Source organism: Equus caballus, chromosome 5 (genome assembly GCF_041296265.1).
Source record: "Equus caballus isolate H_3958 breed thoroughbred chromosome 5, TB-T2T, whole genome shotgun sequence".
Lineage (NCBI taxonomy): Eukaryota > Metazoa > Chordata > Mammalia > Perissodactyla > Equidae > Equus > Equus caballus.
Genome location: NC_091688.1, coordinates 35,373,145 through 35,392,451, shown reverse-complemented (window position 1 = coordinate 35,392,451; position 19,307 = coordinate 35,373,145). Strand labels below are relative to the sequence as shown.

The window sequence follows — 19,307 nt, the reverse complement described above, 5'->3', positions numbered from 1 at the left end:
CAGCTCCCAAAATGTGCCTCAGATCCCCCAGACTCCTTTTGCTTATATTTTCCTGGTTCTTACATTTGATGCTTTCTCCAGGATATGGCCTGTTCTCAACTGTCTCCAGAATGAAGCCAGCCTGGCCAGCCACACAGCCCGCAGGGGACAGGGATCAGATGGGGCCTGAGCAAGTGCATACTATGGCCATCCTCCATGAGACTGAATGGCTCCTGGGATCTGGGGGTCTCAGAATCTACTGTTCCAGAGTGAACAAGGCTGACACATGGACAGCTCACCAGGAGGCCAGACCCTTCTCCAGCAGCAATTAGACAGACATACATTTTTTGGTGGTGCACAGTGTCCTTTGGAAAACACAGAATATGGAGGAGACATATAAATTTAATTCAGGAAAGAAATTTAGACGGCCTCTTACTAACACCACAGTTTTTTATTAAATTCATTTGTTAAATACAGACTGGGGCAGTTGAAGAACGAGTTTCCATGCAGTATCACCTGTTGGAGTCTCCGAGTAGGGCCTCTGTCAGTTCACCCTTGTCCCTTTCCTGGGCTCTGCCAGAGTCTCGGCCTGGTCCCCACAGCCTGGTGGAAAGGCCTCAAGACTCAGGAAAGCCCAGCATAGTGTCTAGTTCCCAACTGCTCAGTTGTCTGAGCCCTCCCTCCAGCATGTGCCATAGGGAGCACTCAGCAGGACACAGAACTTAATAAGATATGGTTTCTAATTGTGAAGAATTTATGAAGAAGTCAAAATAGGTTTCTAACAATGGGGTTTTGTAAATCAAATGTCACACAGTAGGCTAAGCAGGTCTCCCTGCCTAACTGTCAGGACAGCATGGGCTCAAGAGATTTTTCCGCTCAAAGATGGGATTCCTCTGCACCACCTGTTCTCGCTCCTGTCCACTCCTCCTTGTGACCAACTGGCTAAAGGGAGACGTATAATATCTGGCGGGGGAGTTTTTCCTCTGTATATGAGCAAAACCCAGGACCAGCCCCCTGGGAGAACCTGCCAGCGGCTTACGGCTAGTTAGTCCACGTTCACAGAGGGGGCTATTCCTCTTCTTCTGCGTCACCATTATCTTTCCCTCCTCTTTGTAAGACGGGCCTGGGCAAGGGGAAGGTCTAGGAATGTGGTCATCCCGGATTAGGGAGGAGGTGAAATGAGTAACAAACTAGAAAACCAGAAGGCAATCTTGATGCTAATAATAACGCCACCTTATGTTTACATAGCACTTGAAAGACTACCCAGACTTGAACTTGCTGTGTGGTCTTTTGTGAACTACCCAACCTCTCCACCCATTCTTGTCCAGTCTGTACGTTGAGAGATATTGTTTATCAGCCTTGCCCTTATAATGGCTGTTAAGAAATCATTTTCAGAAAAATATATAGAGATCATGAATGAACTCCCATATCCTCTCCAAACTAGAAACTGTTCTGTAGAGATTCCTGTGGCATCATTCACTGCACTGATTCCCAGTGCATGCTGGGATGTAAGAGAGGTGAGAGCAGCTGTGGCAGCTAGGAATATGCACAAAAGTTCTCCAGCTCCTTGCGGCTCAGTCGAGCAGGGTTCTGGGCTTTGCGTTGGCTCTTTCCAACCTGCAGAAGAAAAGGAGAATTTCAGACTCTCTCACTAGGAGATCCTCGTTACAACCCTTTGGGGTATGAATTTTCCCCATTTTACAGATTAAGAAAGTGAAGCTCAGAGTGGTGAAACAAATTAACTCAGGGTCAACAGCTAGTATGAAGTAAAGGAGGGGCTTGAATCCAGTTCTTCTGGCTCCAATTCTAGTGTTTTTTTAACCACATCATGCTTTTTCATAACCCCTCTGGATTGCCTTGGCCAACACAGTATCCTCTACACCCCTGCACAACACAAGGGTATGTACTGGACTGTCCTGAACTGTCCAGTTGGCTTTCATGTGGGGCTACAGCTGAAGTGCCAGGAATCCCAGCAGACACCCATTCACCCTCTCCCTTGTGACCAACGGCAACGTCTTTGTTGGACCACAGGTGGAAGCTCGAGTGTAGTACGAGACTAACGGGCAGAGGTACTCTCCATGCTTTAATTTCTCTTGGTATAAATGGAAAGTATAATTATACCTACTTCATAGCATTCTATAAGGATTAATTGAGATAATTCATGTGAGACCACTGGCAGGCCACTGTATATATAACAAACCCCCAATAAATGCTGAGTCCTTACTTTCCATTCCCTAAATGGCTTGATAGGAAGCAATTCGGCCACCAGGCTCAGTGGTCACCTTTGTACAGTGTTCATGCCAGCAGCAGCTTAAGATCACTTATGTCCTGGAATGATTTCCAATTACTTTCTAACTTTAGGAAGTCATTTAGATTCACTTATCTTTCCCTCTTGTCCACGCCCCCCCACCCCCCCGGAAAGGGCCACCAATGTGGCCTACAGCTGGGGGACTAGCCTGGGGAGTGCCCTAATGTAAAACTCAAGCTCCCCAGAAAGAGTCAAACTTGATATGACCTTGGGTTAGACCCTCACGCTCCCTGAACCTCAGTTTCTTCATCTCTAAAATGAAGACTTGGATCAGAAGTGCCTAAGATCCCTACAGCTCTGAGAATCTGTGGATGACTTTTTCACAAGGGTGTGACTTCAGGCAACACCTTGGACACTAAACCCATTCAGAGGGAGTTCCAGAATCTTACCTCTTCATAGATAGTGCAACTCAAGGGAGGGTTGTGGTTCTTCTTGGATCCAGACTAGAAATTCAGAGGGTAAAGAGTGCTTAACTTCAGGTTAAGAAATGTCCAACCCGTAACTGATGTGAGAAGTACCAAAAGAGACTCAGGGCCCAGAAAGTCCTTGTAGTATCCCCAGCCAGAAATGAATAGAATCTACTACCCCAGGAGTAAACCATGGTGTTTGTGGTTTCCAGAGAAGGCAAAATACATCCTTGCCTATGATACGACATTTCTAAACTAAAGTCAGAGTTTAGTATCCTGTACCCACATGCTCCCAAACCCACACATACACACATTCCCAGCACACACACACACACACATACACATACACACATATCCTTCAGACAAACCTAATACAAATATTGCCTCAAAACATGTATCTCTTCAGCACATAGCGTACACACTCACCCCTAGTGTACACAATGCTGGCACACACAGAAGTACTGCCCCTAGCACATACCCTGAACATGGTGAAACACCGGAAACACTAGAATTCAGAAGCACTTTGAGTAGTATGCAGAGTCTTCATAACATAATACCAAAGCATGTGACCATGGTGTCTGTGACCCTATATATGTTCGTTGTTGTAGCATATAATTTAAATATAAATATCTCTCACGTGGAATTCAAGTTGATTGAATGACTAATTGGAAGGAGGGTGAATGAAAACTCTGAAAATCTGTCCTAACCTCTCCCAATTTGATATGAACACATGGTTCCTGATGGGCATGTACTCAACACTTCCATAGTTTGGCAGATTCCCAACTTCCCAAACTACCACGTTAAGGTTATGGCTTCATACGGTGACTCCAGCCCCAGGAATACCATTCTTCCCACGCCTCCCACCAAAGGTGAAAAGATGAACACAGCACCAAGATACCCAGCTTCTGTGGTTCCTGGTACCCATAAGTGCTACGAGCTCAGCTTGGAGCAGGATTCGAGGGGACCCTGAGGGATTGCCTTAGTCTGGGGCATCCACCAGCCAGTGACTGGCCAGAACCTTTGTCTGGTTCCCTGAAGGTCAACATTGTATCTCTCTAGGTCCAGTCTACTCCTCCAGCTCCAGGCTATATGTCCCTGCCTTGGAAACTTCTCCAGTATCTCTCGCCATAGCCTCAGCTGGCCTACTAAGGACTCCACAGTCCCTCTGCACAAAGCACCCCCTTTCTGTCTCTGCCTCCCACACAAACTCCTAGAGACTCCTTTAATCCACTGTTCTCTTAGTCTCAGAGCTGTTCTTTTTCTCCAAACAGAACCAGAGATTTCTAGTTGGCTCATTAACATTTAAATTTGGTCATTTAACACAAGGTACTCAGATACACATAGTGGAAGACAACTCCCTTGGAAGTGCACACACACACACACTCTCCACCAACACACACCTGCATATGCACGTGCAAAATACACATCTGTATCAATGGCACCCCTGCAGGGGGAGACTCACCTTCCGGGAAGGCTGTACTAGTGAATATAATGTATTTGCAGTCTCTTGTGATGTGGAAGCAGAAGGCTAAAGAGAAGACAAATAAAATCATTTCAGAAGCATAGATGCAGCACAACCGTAGGAAGAGAGGTCATCTCTTCCATCCCTCCCCCTCTACCCTGCCCAGACAGAAGATTTAAGTGTTAGTGAAAAGAACCCTGGAGTAGTCAAGAGGTCGGCCAACCTGAATGTTAGTCCCGCTCTGTCACTGAAGACAGCTGCTATCTGTTGAACACTTATTCTGCACCTGTGTTCTCCCCTAACACTCCTAACATTCCTGTAAGATAGAAATGATCACAATTTGCCCCATTCTACCGATGAGGCTCCAAAAGGGTACATAGCCCAAGGCAGGGTGTTCACAAGGGAAGCAGGATTTAAACCCAAGACTCTCGAGGATTCTTTTCTTAAACACCTCAATGCCTTCCTTGTCTAGACCTGAGCCAGATGTCCTCAAAGGCAGGTAACCATCATCTTTGTAAGATGCTCCAGAGGAGGAATCTCATTCTCAGTCAACATCTCAGTCTGGGAAGAGCTCTTTATTCCATTTATTCAAATTCCTCTTGTTGGAATTCAATGTGGCTCAAGTCAGACAACTGGCAGATATCAATCTCTGTTACACATCTCTTTCAGGCTCTTTGACTTGATCCACTATCAGTGAATCACACTACCTTAAGGAAAGCAGGAGGAGGCAACACCCACCTTGAGAATGGCACAGTGGCTGAGTGGTGGATGCCTCCTTCCTCCTGTCCTCGCTTTTCCTCCAGTTCTCTTCCTCTCCCCTTCATTGCCTTCCCTGCACCTCCTCCCCTTCCCTGTCTCCTCTTCCTCCTTTTTCTAATCTTTCTCTGAAGCCTATCAGCATTCCCTGAGGATTTTCTTTGCTCTACTTCTTAGCAACCAGACTGAAGATGTTGCTCCTTCAGGTCTTAATTCTCTAAAAAGTCATTTCTATCAGGAGATTCTAATCACAGGCCACCAGGAGGCAGTGTTTCCATTGAGAGAGATGCCCCAGTCTGGGTTATCAATAATGTCATCTTAGCTGTCAGTATTAGAGGAAACTTCTCCCGTTCATGGGTGAATTTCTATAATCCTAGAATGTTAGAGATGGGGTTGTGGGGGAAGTGGAGTGGAGATTCAGAAACCGTGTGGCTCAGCCTTGCCACTACCCAGCTATGTGGCCTTGAGCACATTAGTTAATCTCTGAGTCTGTTTCCTCATCTGTGAAATGGGGTTGGTATGAGACCTACTTCATGAGATCTAGTATGTGTGGTCATGAGGCAACGTGAGATTCATTAAGAAAATGGACATAGTAAGCACTTAATGAATGTTATCATTAAGTTGTAATAAAACAAAAAAGAACAACACAGATCCATTCTTTCCTGAGAACAGGTACAATAAGGAGTGGGGATAAAAAGTACAAGGGCCCCAATTATTCGAAGCAGCAGGGAGGGAAGACAGAAGTTGGGTTGCCTGAAAGATATCCATCTCCTACTGACTTTATCTGGGCCACTCCTGCCACCAGGCATGGGAGAAAAAAGAATGCCTGCATTAGACTTTCCAGCTCTGTCCAGCTCTGCCAAGATACTCTAGCACCACACTGATCTTCTCAAACATCTTAACACAGCTGAGACCAAGCCACCTTCTAGACTCCAGAGGACCAGGGACTTATTCTGCTGTTCAAGGGTATGAGTGTCTTGGGGGCATTAGGAAGCCCTGTAGACAGGTATGGAATGGATCAGAGAAACAAGAATCGTACCTGAGACCGGGACTGGATCATGGAGTAGATGGTGTTCCCTTCTCTGGAGGAATTCTGCTGCTGTTCCTGCTCAGGAAACAGGAAAAGACGTGTGGTAATGTGAGCGCACAGCTGCGTCTGCCCAGATTTGGATGGAATGAGAAGAGCAGAAAGAAAAGGGGCTCTTGGAAGTGGGGCAGGGAGGTGGTCATTGGCCCTCCAGGGATGGAGGGAGGCAGTAGAAAGAGTGGCTCACAGTGCAACATTAGTGTCAGGAGTGAGCAACCACCCAGGTTAGAGGGATGGCATCCAGTGACCCTGCCCAAGGGGGCTCCTGTCACTTGCTTTACTTTGGCAATTTAGGAACTTACTTTTGCTGACGTTTTGACTAAATTTATCACATCACCACTGATAACGGGCTGTGCTCTGAGTTGAGCTGTGATCTGAGCCTTAACTCAGAGCACTGAAATTCAGAGGCTTTAAACCTTTTAAAGACTGAGCACATTAGAGCCCCCTCTCTAGATGTAGCCTTGGTGGCCAACTTCCTTTGGCTTCAAGCCAGCCTCCTGGGCAGCAGCAGTGCTGGGTGGAACCCTGGACCCAAGGCCGAAGGCAAGGATCACCGGCTTTTCCTGCTTCCCTCCTCTTGTCCTGCCCCACAGGAGATTGGGGTTGGAGGTGTTTCATGCTTCTTGCCCCTGAGTGCTTAAGTGCCAGGCTGGACTCTGGTGAGGAGCCAGTAGACACCAGCAGAGTTCATTCAATAAGGTTGAAGCTGAGCTCCCCAGAAGTAGGAAGAAGCTAAGTGGAGCAGAGAAATATCAGCCATCCTTGGAGGATGGAGAGCTGTGCACATTTGGAGAGAAACGGGAGTTTGTTGCTTTTGCCTTCTGCCCAGACCCGAGTGAGGTGTCTCCAGAAAGGTCGGAGCTGGCCTCAAAGTGAGACCACATGAAGCTGGAGATTTAGGCCTTCAAGCAGAACCCTGGAGACAGCAGGGAGAGGCCACGGAGGGAGGAGGGCACAGAGGGAGGAGGCCACGGGAGGGAGGAACCCCTGAGTCAGAAGCAGAGTAACAGGCCTGAATTCCCCAGTGGATTTTTTTTTTACTCTGAATAGTTATATACCCCTATATTCTCCTTCATTTATCTAATCTAAAGTAATCTTCATTTTGTAGGGAGACACGGCTATTTTTAGCCAGCATTTGGTCATCAGTGATTGTAGATAGATGCCCTTGCTCTTGGGAATTTGTACCAGAGTCTGGCAGTGATGGGAGAAACAGAGTCTCTCTTTAATTTTCATAACCTAGTATTCCACTGCTGCGGCAAGGAAATGAAACGGGCTGGGGGAGCTGTCCTGATTCCTAATGTCACTGAGCCCAAACCTGAGGAAGCTACTTCACTGTTGGAGGCGGCCTCACAGGGCCTCACACATGTGATAGAGTGGAAGAATCCCACCCCAGTGACTTCCTCCTTGCCTCCGGAGGCCAAGTGCCAGGAATAGGGGCGGGAAGAGGGCCTTCCCCCTGCACCCTCACCACCTTCCCACGGGGCAATTCAGTTGCTCACTGCCTTTCCCCAGCCCTGTCACCACATCCGGTCCTGCTCAGGGGCAGAGCAGCGTGGTGCACCCTGTAGCCCATCTGCAGTTTCCTCCTCTTCTGCACCCTTGGGTGACAGGCAGAGCTGGCCACTGCCCACAGAGACTGGAGTGATTCCCAGAGGAACCCGCTATGAATCATCCATCATCTTTGTGCTAAGCTGGTTACTCTCTCCAGCACCTCAGCCAGACTCAGGCCTTTTTTCCCCAAAATGTTGTGAATGCAGGCCACCGAACCGGCTACAAAACTTATACTTTGGCTCATCAGGCCGGCATCCACCCCAGCCTGGGCAACCATCAAGGGACCCACAAAAATAAACTGGGACTTGCAGGGATGGGAGAATTTGTGGTCAGACACAATACATCAGAAGGTTGGACTCTTCCTGGGGCCCAGCCCAGCGGTGAGACTGGGAAGAAATGAGGACACCAGGGCTCCATGCAGGGAAGCAGAAGCAGCGTTCTGCCCTCTGCTATGGATTTCTCTTGTGCTCCATCCCTTCTCAGCAGGTGCGAATCTGCACCAAGATGCCCCTTCTGCCTCCTTTCATCTTCTCTGCTCCCTTGTTGTCCTCTTTTCCTCCAAGGCCAGAGCTAGGAGGCTGATGGAGAAAAGATAGATGGAGAGGGCAGAGGATCACTTTGAGAGGACAAGTGTCCAGTTCTCTTTGTCCCCCTGCTCCAAACGGCCATTCTCCCAAGAGCGTCATCCAGACCAGTTGAGAGAAAGCACAACCCCTGGGTTCCTGTACCTGATTTCTCTTGATTTGCAGGTTGTTGACATCTTCATAAATTGTCAAGAATTCCGCTGGGCTGGCCTCTGTGAGAGGAAGGAAGCAAAGAGCAGAGTTTCAGAGACCTCCAGAGGGCATCCTGTCCAGGCTTCTGATTCTGGGAGTCCCACCTCCATCCTAGATGGCCAAGACCTCGAGAAAGGTTCTGGAAAGGAGGCAAGTTAGCGCTCTTTCCAGGATACACAAAGAGCTCAGGCTAGCAGCCACCCCTGTCATCACTACTCTATCAGGTCAGGCAGATCCCCACCAAACCAGCCACTTGCAATAAATCTGCACAGCGGGGATCAGACTGTAAATATTGGGCTGCCACCCCAGAAGGCAGGAACTGGAGAAAGGGCCCGGTAGCCTCTGCTTCCCCTCCCCCAACCATGTACACAGCTATCCAATGCTCCCTGAGGAAAAGCACGTGCTGTGCTCCCAGGCACAGGCTGCTGGGGAGGTCAAGTCGGCCGACAGCACCTCCTAAGGACCCTCCACTTACGTGACTGTTTCCTCTTCCTCCTCCACACACAGAAGCAGCTGAGGGTGCCGAGGAACAGAGCGAGTAGCAGAATCATGGTGATCACCAAATAGAGCAGAGGGATGGATTCTGAGGGATAGGAAGGCACGAGGCCTGAGTGCTCACTGAGCTGGCTCTTCCCCCGCCCCCCACCTGTCTGCTGCAGGGGCTATCTCAAAACCCATACTCCTCTCTGGCGTGGCTGGTCTCCCCACCTTAATTCACCTGTGAATTTGCCATCAAGATTGTCCCTCTGCTTAATTGGGTGGCCTCTCCCAATTAAGGAGGGATGCTAAGAGCATGGCTATTTATATCTGACAGGCCTACCTCAAACTCTAATTCTATAAGCTTTGTGCCCTTGCGCAACTTCCTTAGCCTCTCTGAGCCTGTTTTTCTCACTTATAAAAAGGAAATAATGGGGGTTGCCCCATGGCCAAATGATTAAGTTTGCACGCTGCACTTTGGCGGCCCAGGGTTTCGCTGGTTTGGACCCTGGGCACAGACCTAGCAGTGCTCATCAAGCCACATTGAGGTGGCATCCCACATAGCACAACCACAAGGGCCTACAACTAGAATATACAACTATATACTGGGGGGGCTTTGTGGAGAAAAAGAAGAAAAAAGAAGAAGAAGATTGGCAACAGATGTTAGCTGAGGTGACAATCTTAAAAAAAAAAGGAAATAATGTTATTTACATGGGGGTTAATGACATGATCTAATATATGTAAAGCGTCTGGCACAGCAAATGCCACATCAATCCATTCTTTTGGTTTAACTCAACAAACATTTATTGTACGCCTCGTATGTGCCCGGCAAGCCTTCCATTTCACCTTCCTGCTAACCCTGCCTTCGCTGCTCCTCCTCATCTGAACTTCTACATTGAATGTCCATGTCGCACATATAGCCTGATATATGACGAGGGGAGAAGGGAAAGGAATAAAGTGCTCCAGGTGCCAGCTGACTAGGCTCTTTACAAACATTATCTCATTTAATCTTAACAGCAATCGTCTGAAGGACTTATTATTAGCATCCCCATTTTACCCAAGAGAAAAATTGAGGCTCAGAGAGGTGAATGAATGGGCCTGAGATCACCCAACTAGTGAATGATGAAGCCATGGGCTGACATGATCCAAAAGCTAGTGTCCTTGTCACTATACATTGCTTCGGCTTGTTCATTTCCTTTTTGCCCATGAGCACTCAGTTTTTTGACCCTACTTGGCTATAAGTTCCTTCAGGACAAGAACTGCCAAGTTGTCTTTTCCCTGTAATGCCCATGCTGATGACACACTGAGACTTCGTTTATCTAATACAAAGTGGTGCAGACTTAACTCAGGGTAACCCTCAGGATGGGCGTAAGCAGCAAACCAAGAACTCTTCTAGGCACCCCTGTGATCACCCTGATGCGTGACCCAGGGTACTGCTGTACAGCGTGGTCACCTCTTGGGCAACTATGTAGTTTGGGGACGTTTTCTCTTGGGAAGAGGAAGCAGATCTCCATCCGTCTCTGAAGGGAAGGAAATAATGATCAGCAGCCATGGCAGGGCTGTGACTCACTGAACTCAGCATTCCCAAGGTGAAGGAAAAACTCGCATCTCCTAGGAGATTCTTGATGGGGATAAAATTCTTCCCAGACTAAGAGAGGCCTGGCTGTAAAGGGACTGTGTGCTAGAAGCCAGGACCCCCTGGGGAAGGGCTGCGAGGCACTGGGGGAGGAGCCAGGAGATCTCATACCCAAGCCTGTCTTGCACCTAAGCCTGGCTGTGGGGTCCAACACCTTCAGCCCCTGTTATAGCCCAAAGTGCTCCACTTACTCTGATAGGCACTCTGACAGTCCTGAGTGAGGGTGAGGGTGAGGGTGTCGGATGCCCAGCTGACAGGATTGCTGACATTGCAGGTAAATGTGTGCGAGCCATTGACATCAATCTGCTGCTCCAGGTAGGTGAGGTTCGTCGACGAGCAGATCAGCTCACTCCCTCTATACCAAGCATAGGTCACGTTGCCACCCCCGGAGACCGAGCAGTTCAGAACTGCCTGGCACATCCCTCTGTCTACAGCCTTCACCTTATGCTGCAGGCGGGGCTTCTCAACGTGATCTGGAAGCAGAGATTCTGATCAGAAAGGTGCAGGAAATGCAAGCCCTGCAGGAGTCAGAGGGGCAGGGCGAGCTGTCCTGGGGACTCACCAAATACAGAAACTTGAAACTGCTTTATCCAAACTTTCCCAGAGCTATCGGTGACCTCCAGGATGTAGAGGCCGCTGTTCTGCTGCTGAGCTGCCTTGATGAGAAGAGTCAAGTTCTCAATCGTAAAAGTGAATCTATTCTTGAAATCTTTCAAAATCCAATTTTCATAGTAGATTTTCGTAGAACCATTTTTCCAAGACAGTATCCGATAAAATCCTGGCTTTGACGGCAGCTGCACCTTCCATTCAACAGAATTTGCCTCTGTCTGCATTCTCAGGGGCAGTAACTGGAGTGAGTTTCCTGAGAGTCCAACCACATGGACAGCAGAATCTAGGAATTCTAGGAAAAAGAACCCAGGTTGGAGGTGGCAGGAAGGGTTAGACCTGAACGCTGTGGGCAGTTGAATGTGACTTCCCTTAAGCCCATAGGATAGGGGTGTGTATGAGGAGCCCAGAGCCTAAGAGAACCTGAAAGTGGACTTCCCTTGTCTGCCTCCCCTTCTCATCAAGCTCTGGGTCTCTACTCTGAGGGATCTGACAGACCAGTAAAAATAACTAAAATCTCCTGAGTACTTGCTATGGGACAGGCGAGCTTTAAACACTTTACGTGTCTTAACTATTTCACTTCACAATGACCCTGCAAGAGGTTTATCCCCATTGTACAGGAGAGCAAACTGAGTTAGAAAGAACTTAAAAGTAACTAGCCCAAGTCACACAGTAAGAAAGATGAGCTTGAAATCCAGTCAACTTGGTTTTACAAGATAAATGCTTAACCACAATGTTATAAACACCATATCTGATGTGACTCCCCCGTGCAGCACTGAGGCAACCACTAGTGGCCAGCAGCAACTGCTGGAAATTCCGAATGGCCAGACCCAGTAACACTAGCCCTCTGAGCTGAATTCATGGCTCCCTCCTCTATCCTCCCATAGAGCTAGATTCATAATCCTCTCTTGTAGCACTTGGCACATCCTACTGTGGTCATTACTCATTAATGTTTGCCATGTTTTTTGTCACTAGAAAGTCTCCACAGTGGGCTGGCCCCATGGCAGAGTGGTTAAGCTCGTGCACTCTGTTCAGCGTCTCGGGGTTTCGCCAGTTCGGATCCTGGGCACAGACACGGCACCGCTCATCAAGCCATGCTGAGGTGGCATCCCACATGCCACATCTAGAAGGACCCACAACTAAAAATATGCAACTATGTACCAGGGGGTTTGGGGAGAAAAAGGAAAAATAAAATCTTTAGGAAAGTCTCCACAGGATTGCTCCATAGAAAACAACTAAAAAGAGAAAACTAAAACTACACTGCCCAGACATATCTCAGTACTTCCCTCTCTAGGGATCAAGATGGGAGCTAATGAACACAGGAGTGGGACATAGAGCTACTCGTCATTGCCCACCTTAGAACGACCCAGTGCATAAATAAAGAAAAGTGGCAGTTTCTGTGGTCATTTGTGGCAGAGAAGCTATGCGGCATGGCCCAGTAGATGCAGGAAACAAAAAAGTCTGTCTGGGTGGGATGCGGAGGGTCAGGGAGGATTTGGAAGGAGAATATAGATGGAGATAGTTATACAAACAGATCTGTTAAAATGGAGGACATTGAGAAGAGAACAATGGAGAGAGAGGGATTTTTAGATGTCCATACGCATTATAAATGCACTCATTCCTAACCACATCTTCACCCTGGCATTACCTCAAGAGACTGAGTAAATAATTGGAGGACTTGTAATTACTACTAAGTTGATAGAATGTTTCTTTGATCTTGATCTACTAAGCGTAAAACATATGATGTTCCTATTCTTATTCCTATTACTTGTACTGGCTCTGCCTGTTACCAAACCAAAAGCAGAGACTGTGCTGTGCATCTCTGTGTCTTTGTCTCCCGTAGTCCTAGCAGCATATTTGAGAACAGGCCAACCTCCCTAGCATTGCCCAAAGATCCTGAGAATAAAGATGAATAGAAAAGTAATTACTAAACCTACAAAAAGGACATACACTGTCATCATCAATTACTCAGTCTTTACTGAGACCCCACTATAACTGGGGCCCTAAAGAGTCAGGACCTCTTTGTGTATAAGACTCCAGATAATTTATGATCTGGGAACAGAATATACCTTTATTCTGCAGCATACACTTAATGGTTGAGATAAATAATCATCTAAGAAATTCTAATTCTGATAATGGAAGACCGGATTAAGACATGCTAACCAACCCTCCACTGAAAATAACTAGAAAAAAAAAATGGGCAAAATATAAAACCATGTTGTAAACACATCAGTGAGCTAATAAAACAGTGAAATATTATGGGGCCAAGATCTGGAAGAAGGAAACTTAGAGAGGTGAGACCAGCATTTTTGACTGATATTCCCTGGAGGGAATTTTCTAATTCCATAAAAAGCAGGAGAAAAGCTGAGAAGCCCAGCAGAGCTTACAATAAACTCAAGGAACTAAGAGAGCATGGAGTTCAGAGAGCTCCTCTTAAGAAGTGGCTATACCTAAAATCCATCAGATTTAAGCCTGGTACCATAAAAACACTACACACTAAGAATAAGACTGAAGAAGAAATAGACCGGCTCTCACAGGCACTGAAGCCTAGTTTTGAATCATCTCAACCCTGAATTGGATTAAAGTGATCTAGAATTTCTAGTATTTCTAAGCTGGCAGCCTACTAGAGGCAAGTATAAATTATTCCTGGAGGAAAATAAAACATCAACCAGAGCATTAAATTATTTCTAAAATTTTTCATACATAATGTCCAAAATGAAATAAAAAATGAATATGCATAAGAAGAGGAAACATGTCTGAAAACCAAAAGAAAAACCAGGCAATAGAAATAGACTCAAGGGGCATCTAGATAACAGAGTTATCAGGCATAAACTTGAAAGTAATTATGTTTAGTATGTTCAAGGAAATAAAATATAAGTTGGAGAATTTCAGCAGAGCACTAGAGTGATAGAAGGCAAAAACGGCCATGACCCTTGCAATGTGACTTTGCAGTTCCTCCTATCACAAATAGATAGGGTTCACTTCCCCATCTCTTGTAACTGGGCTGGTCTTCTGAATAGAATGCAGCAAAAATGATGTTGTGCCAGTTCTAAGCCTAGGTCTGAAGAGGCATTGCACACTTATACTTGTTCTCTTGGAATCGTATCTATCTGACATGTAAACAAGCCTGAGACAGCCTCCTGGAGACTGAAAGATCACATGGAGCAAAGGTGAATCAACCCAGCTGAGGCCAACCTAGATCAGCCATCCCCAGCCAACCTGGAGGCTGACCATACATGCACGAGTGATACAGGCTGAAACCAAAAGATGGCCCAGCTGAGCCCAGTTCAAATTGCCAACCAGCAGATTCATCGACTAGATAGTTGCTTGTTGTTTTAAACTACTAAGTTCTGGGGTGGTTTATTATGCAGCAACAGTTATCTGATAAACTGGATTCTTTAAAAGAACCAAATGAAAATTGTAGAAATGAAATACAAAATAACAGAAAACAAACTCAATTGAGAGGTATAAAAGCCATTTAGATGCCACTGAAAAGGGAATTAGAAAACTAGAAGATAAGGCAGAATAAAATATCCAGATTGGAGTACAGAAAGACAAAGGGATGGAAATGCATAAGAAAGAGTGAAAGAGATATCTGAGATATGGTGAAAAAAAAGTCTAACTAAAATGTAGTTGGAGACCCAGGACAGGAGACAGAGATGGTGCAGAAGAGATGATGGATGGGAATTTTCCAAAGCTGACAATAATCAAGAAGACAGATTTGTAAAAGGTACTACACACCCCAAGCAAGATTAAAACAAAACAAAACAGAACAGAAAACCTTAGGCACATCAAAAAAATTATGGAGACCAAAAGACAAGGAGAAAAATCCTAAAATAACCAAAGGGCGAAAAATTCCCTTCACAAAGGAAACAATTAACAGCTGACATTCCAATATAGATGCTAAAAACCAGAAGACAATGAAATGATATCTTCAAAATGCTGAAAGAAAATAACTTCCCAGCTGAAGCTTTATACTAGTAAAAAGATACTTCAGGGGCTGCCCTGCTGGCATAGTGATTAAGTTTGCACACTCTGCTTCAGTGGCCCAGGGTTCACTGGTTCAGATCTCTGGTGCAGACCTACACACTGCTCATCAAGTGATGCTGTGGAGGCATCCCACATACAAAATAGAGGAAGATTGGCACAGATGTCAGCTCAGAGCCAATCTTCCTCACCAAAAAAAAAAAAAAAAAAAACTTCAAAAATGAAGATGAAATAAAGGCATTTTAAGAAAATCAAGGCTGAAAGAATTTGTCACAGATAGACTTGCACTAAAGGAAATATCAAAGGATACTCTTCAGACAGAAGGAAAACGATCCAAGATGGAAACTCTAAGATAAGAAAAAATGAAGAGCAAAAGAAACAGTAAATATGTAGTTAAATCTAAATGAATGTTCACTGTGTAAAGACATAATAATAATGTTTTTCAGAGTTAAAATGTGACAGAATTAAAATACAAACAATATTAGCATTTAATTCAGGAACGGGACAAAAGAAGTTAAAGTGCCTTGTCCAGAAATTGACAAAAAGTACTATCCTTATATAAGCTTTTGATAAGCCAAGAACGTATGCTCTGAGGGGCTGGCCCCGTGGCCGAGTGGTTAGGTCTGTGCAGGCAGCCCAGTGTTTCGTTGGTTCAAATCCTGGGCGCAGACATGGCACTGCTCATCGAACCACGCTGGGGCAGCTTCCCACATGCTACAACTGGAAGGACCCACAACGAAGAATATACAACTATGTACTGGGGGGCTTTAGGGAGAAAAAGGAAAAAATAAAATCTTTAAAAAAAACCCAAAACAGTATGCTCTGATCCCTAGATTAATTGCTAAATGAACACTAAAATAATACATAATGGAAAAGCTAATACATAGTGTGAAGAAGGAATGAATATACTCAATCCAAAAAAAAGGAAATAAAGGACATAAAAAGAAACATAGAATAGGTGGGACCAGAGAGAGTAAATAGTAATATGATAGAGTTAAAACACACAATTACATTAAATATAAACAGACTTAGTACTCAAATAAAAGGCAAAGTTTATCAGGCAAGATTTTAAAAATAACCTAACTGTATACTACCTACAAACACCATTTAAACGTTTTTTTAATGGAAAATATATTCCATAAAAATACTAACCATGAGAAAGCTGGCGTAGCTATATTAATATTAGTACCAGTCTACTCTGACATTCTGACACTTAAAGTCTAGTTAGAACTTTAAGGTAAAATGCATTACTAAATATAAAGAGAGATACTTCATAAAAATACAAGGTCCAATTCACTAGGAAGATATATAATAAATTTGTCTGGACAATTCAAAATTTGCTTCAGCCTTAAAAATATAAATAAAAAATTTACAGAAGTAAAAGGAGAAATATTTTAAAAATCCATGGTCACAGTAGGAACTTTTAATACATACCCCTAGTAACAGATAAAAAAAAAAGCAGGCAAAAAAAATCAATAAGAATATAGAAGATTTGAAAAACACAACTGATAAACAAATGACCTAAATAACCTGTTTAGGATACTGCACCAGTAATGTCAAAATTCACATTCTTTTCAAAAATACATGAACATTTATAAAATTTCAACATATGCTGGGCTACAAATCAATATAAGGAAAGATACCTTTCCTAAAAAATCTCTATTTGTTTGAGTGAACCCAAGGGTAAAATAAGAAATCACAATGGAAATTAGAAAATATTTTAAACTAATTAGCAATGAACATTCTATATATCAATACACATGGGATGCAGCTAAAGCCATGATTAGAGGGGCAATTACTCTCATAATTACATATGTTACAAAATAACAAGGCTGAAAATCAATTATCTAAGCATCAATCTCAAGAATCCACAAAAAGAACAACAAATTAAGCTCATAAAAAGAGAAAGGACTCAGAGAAAGAAGAAATGGAAAAACAATTACACAATAGAGAGGATCAACAAACCATTTTTTATTTTATAAAAAGATCAAATATGGTAAATGGATAGGCTGATCAAATGAAATGTGAAAAGGTACAAATAAGAAATACCAAAAATTTAAAAAAGATATCATTACAGATCCTACAGACATTAATAAAATTAAGTTATGAACTGTTTTCTGTCAATAAATTTTAAAATTTAGATGAAATAGAAAATTTCTACTATTAAGTAAATTCAATCTATACTGAAAAACCTTCTCACAAAGTAAACTCCAGAACATGATTAACTAATTTGATCTAATTAACATATATAGAACACTAGTCACAACAACAGCAGAATATACATTAATTTCAAGTGCACATGGAGCATTTACTAAAATAGATCACGTGTTGTGCATTAAAGGACACCTCAACAAAGTTCAAAGTATTGAACTCATACAGATTATGTCCTCCAATCACAGTGGAATTAAACTAGAACTCAATAACAGGAAAATAACCAGAAAATCCACAAATGTTTGGAACATAAGCAACATATTTCTAAAAACTCATGAGTCAAAGAACAAATCACAATAGAATTTGGTAAATATTTAGAACTAAGTGATAATGAATATCAAAATGTAGTGTACAACTACAGTAGTGCTTAAAGGGAAATTTACAGTTTTAAATTCATATATTAGCAAAGAAGAAAGTTTGTAAGTCAGTAATCCAAGCTTTCTCAAGAAAATAAAAAAGGGAATAGTAATTATAATTATGAAGATGATAATAATAACCCAAAGAAAGTAAAAAAGGAAGGAAATAAAGGCAAAAGTAGACAACCATGGAATAGAAAGCAAATATATAGTGTAGAAAATCAGCAAATCCAAAAGTAAGTTCTTCAAATAAAAAATGTAAAACTTTATGTATCTCTAGCAAAATCAATAAGAAAAAGAGTTAAAGTAAAAGGACAATATCAGACATGAAAAAAAGACATCACTAGAGATCCTACAGACATTAAAAAAGATAGTAAGAAAGTATTATGAACAACTTTATGCCAATAAATTTGAAAATTCTGACTAAATAGCTAAAACTTTTTTCCAAAATGCAGATACCAATCCCAACACAAGAAGAAATAGAAATTCTAGAGTCCTATATGTATTAAACAAATTGAATCCATACAAATCTTCCTACAAAACCTCAGGCTCAGATGACTTCACTAGTGAATTTTCCAAGCATTGAAGGATTAGTACTGAACTCTTTCATAGAACAGAAACTCATTTTTGAGGCCAGTAAAACCCTGATAGCAAAACCCAACAAGAACTTCATAAGAAAGGAAAATTATAGGCCAATGTCTCTCATGAACATAAATGCAAATTGAATATTAGCAAATTGAACCTAGCACTATACGAAAAGAATAATATGAGATTTATCTGAACAATTGAGATTTATTCTAGGTATTCAGTTTATTAACATTTAAAAAATAGAGTGTAATTCACCAAACAGAACAAAAGAGAAAAATAAACGTCTTAATAGGTGCAGAAGAGAGTTGTTAAAATTCAACACACATTCATGATTTTTAAAAAAACTTTCAGCCAACTAAGAAAAGAAGGGAGTTTTCTTAATATGATAAATATTTCTACCAAAAACCTACAGCTAAAATGTTCAGTGACAAAATATAGAAAACTTTCCCTCTGAGTTCAGGAACAAGACAAGGACTCATAATCACCTCTTTTAGTCAACATTGTACTGGACATCATGACTGGTTTAACAAAGCAAGAAAAATAATGAAAGGAATAAATATTGGAAATGAATAAGTAAAACTCTCACTATTAACAGATGATATAATTGTGTGTGTAGGAAACCCAGAGGAAAATGTAAAAAACTATTTAAATATATAAGTCGGTTTGGCATGGTTGCTGAATATAAGGTCAATACACAAAAATCATTTCTATTTCTACATCTTAGTACAAACAAATAGAAAATGAAATTTTGAAAACAATACTATCTACAGCAGCACAACAAAGTCTAATGTCTAGAAGTAAACTCAACAAGAAATGTTTAAGACCTATACACTTAATGGACTAAATATTTCTGAGAAATATTTAAAGAGCTAAATAAATGAAGGAGTATACCACGTTTTTTATTGGAAGCTAATATTGTTAAGATGTCAATTCTTTTTTTGTTTTTTAAATGATTAGCTGTTTTTTTTTTCTAGATTGGCACCTGAGCTAACAACATTTGCCAATCTTTTTTTTTCCTGCTTTATCTCCCCAAATCCTCCCCGTACATAGTTGTATATCCTAGTCACAGGTCCTTCTAGTTGTGGCATGTGGGACTCCACCTCAACGTGCCCTGACAAGC

General features: G+C 43.0%; 1 protein-coding gene across 4 annotated transcripts in view; it reads right to left on the bottom strand.

Moving 5' to 3' along the window:
• Positions 1–411: 411 nt before the first annotated feature.
• Positions 412–19,307, bottom strand: part of CD244 (CD244 molecule) — a 33,072-nt gene continuing 14,176 nt past the window's right edge. Inside the window, exons 2-10 of one of the 4 annotated variants that reach the window (XR_011439100.1) lie at positions 11,002–11,340; positions 10,631–10,912; positions 8,802–8,909; positions 8,279–8,346; positions 5,952–8,128; positions 4,380–4,472; positions 4,157–4,222; positions 2,677–2,730; positions 412–1,596 (exon numbers count right to left, since the gene is read on the bottom strand). Coding sequence is in view for 1 of the 4 variants with exons in the window: in XM_005609949.4 (XP_005610006.1) it covers positions 1,516–1,596; positions 2,677–2,730; positions 4,157–4,222; positions 5,952–6,017; positions 8,279–8,346; positions 8,802–8,909; positions 10,631–10,912; positions 11,002–11,340 (1,064 nt within the window). In the remaining 3 variants the exon portion in view is untranslated. Of the gene's footprint in view, positions 1,597–2,676; positions 2,731–4,156; positions 4,223–4,379; positions 4,473–5,951; positions 8,129–8,278; positions 8,347–8,801; positions 8,910–10,630; positions 10,913–11,001; positions 11,341–19,307 lie in introns of those variants that run through there. The other 3 variants (XR_011439099.1, XM_005609949.4, XR_011439101.1) reach the window with 3 other exon arrangements.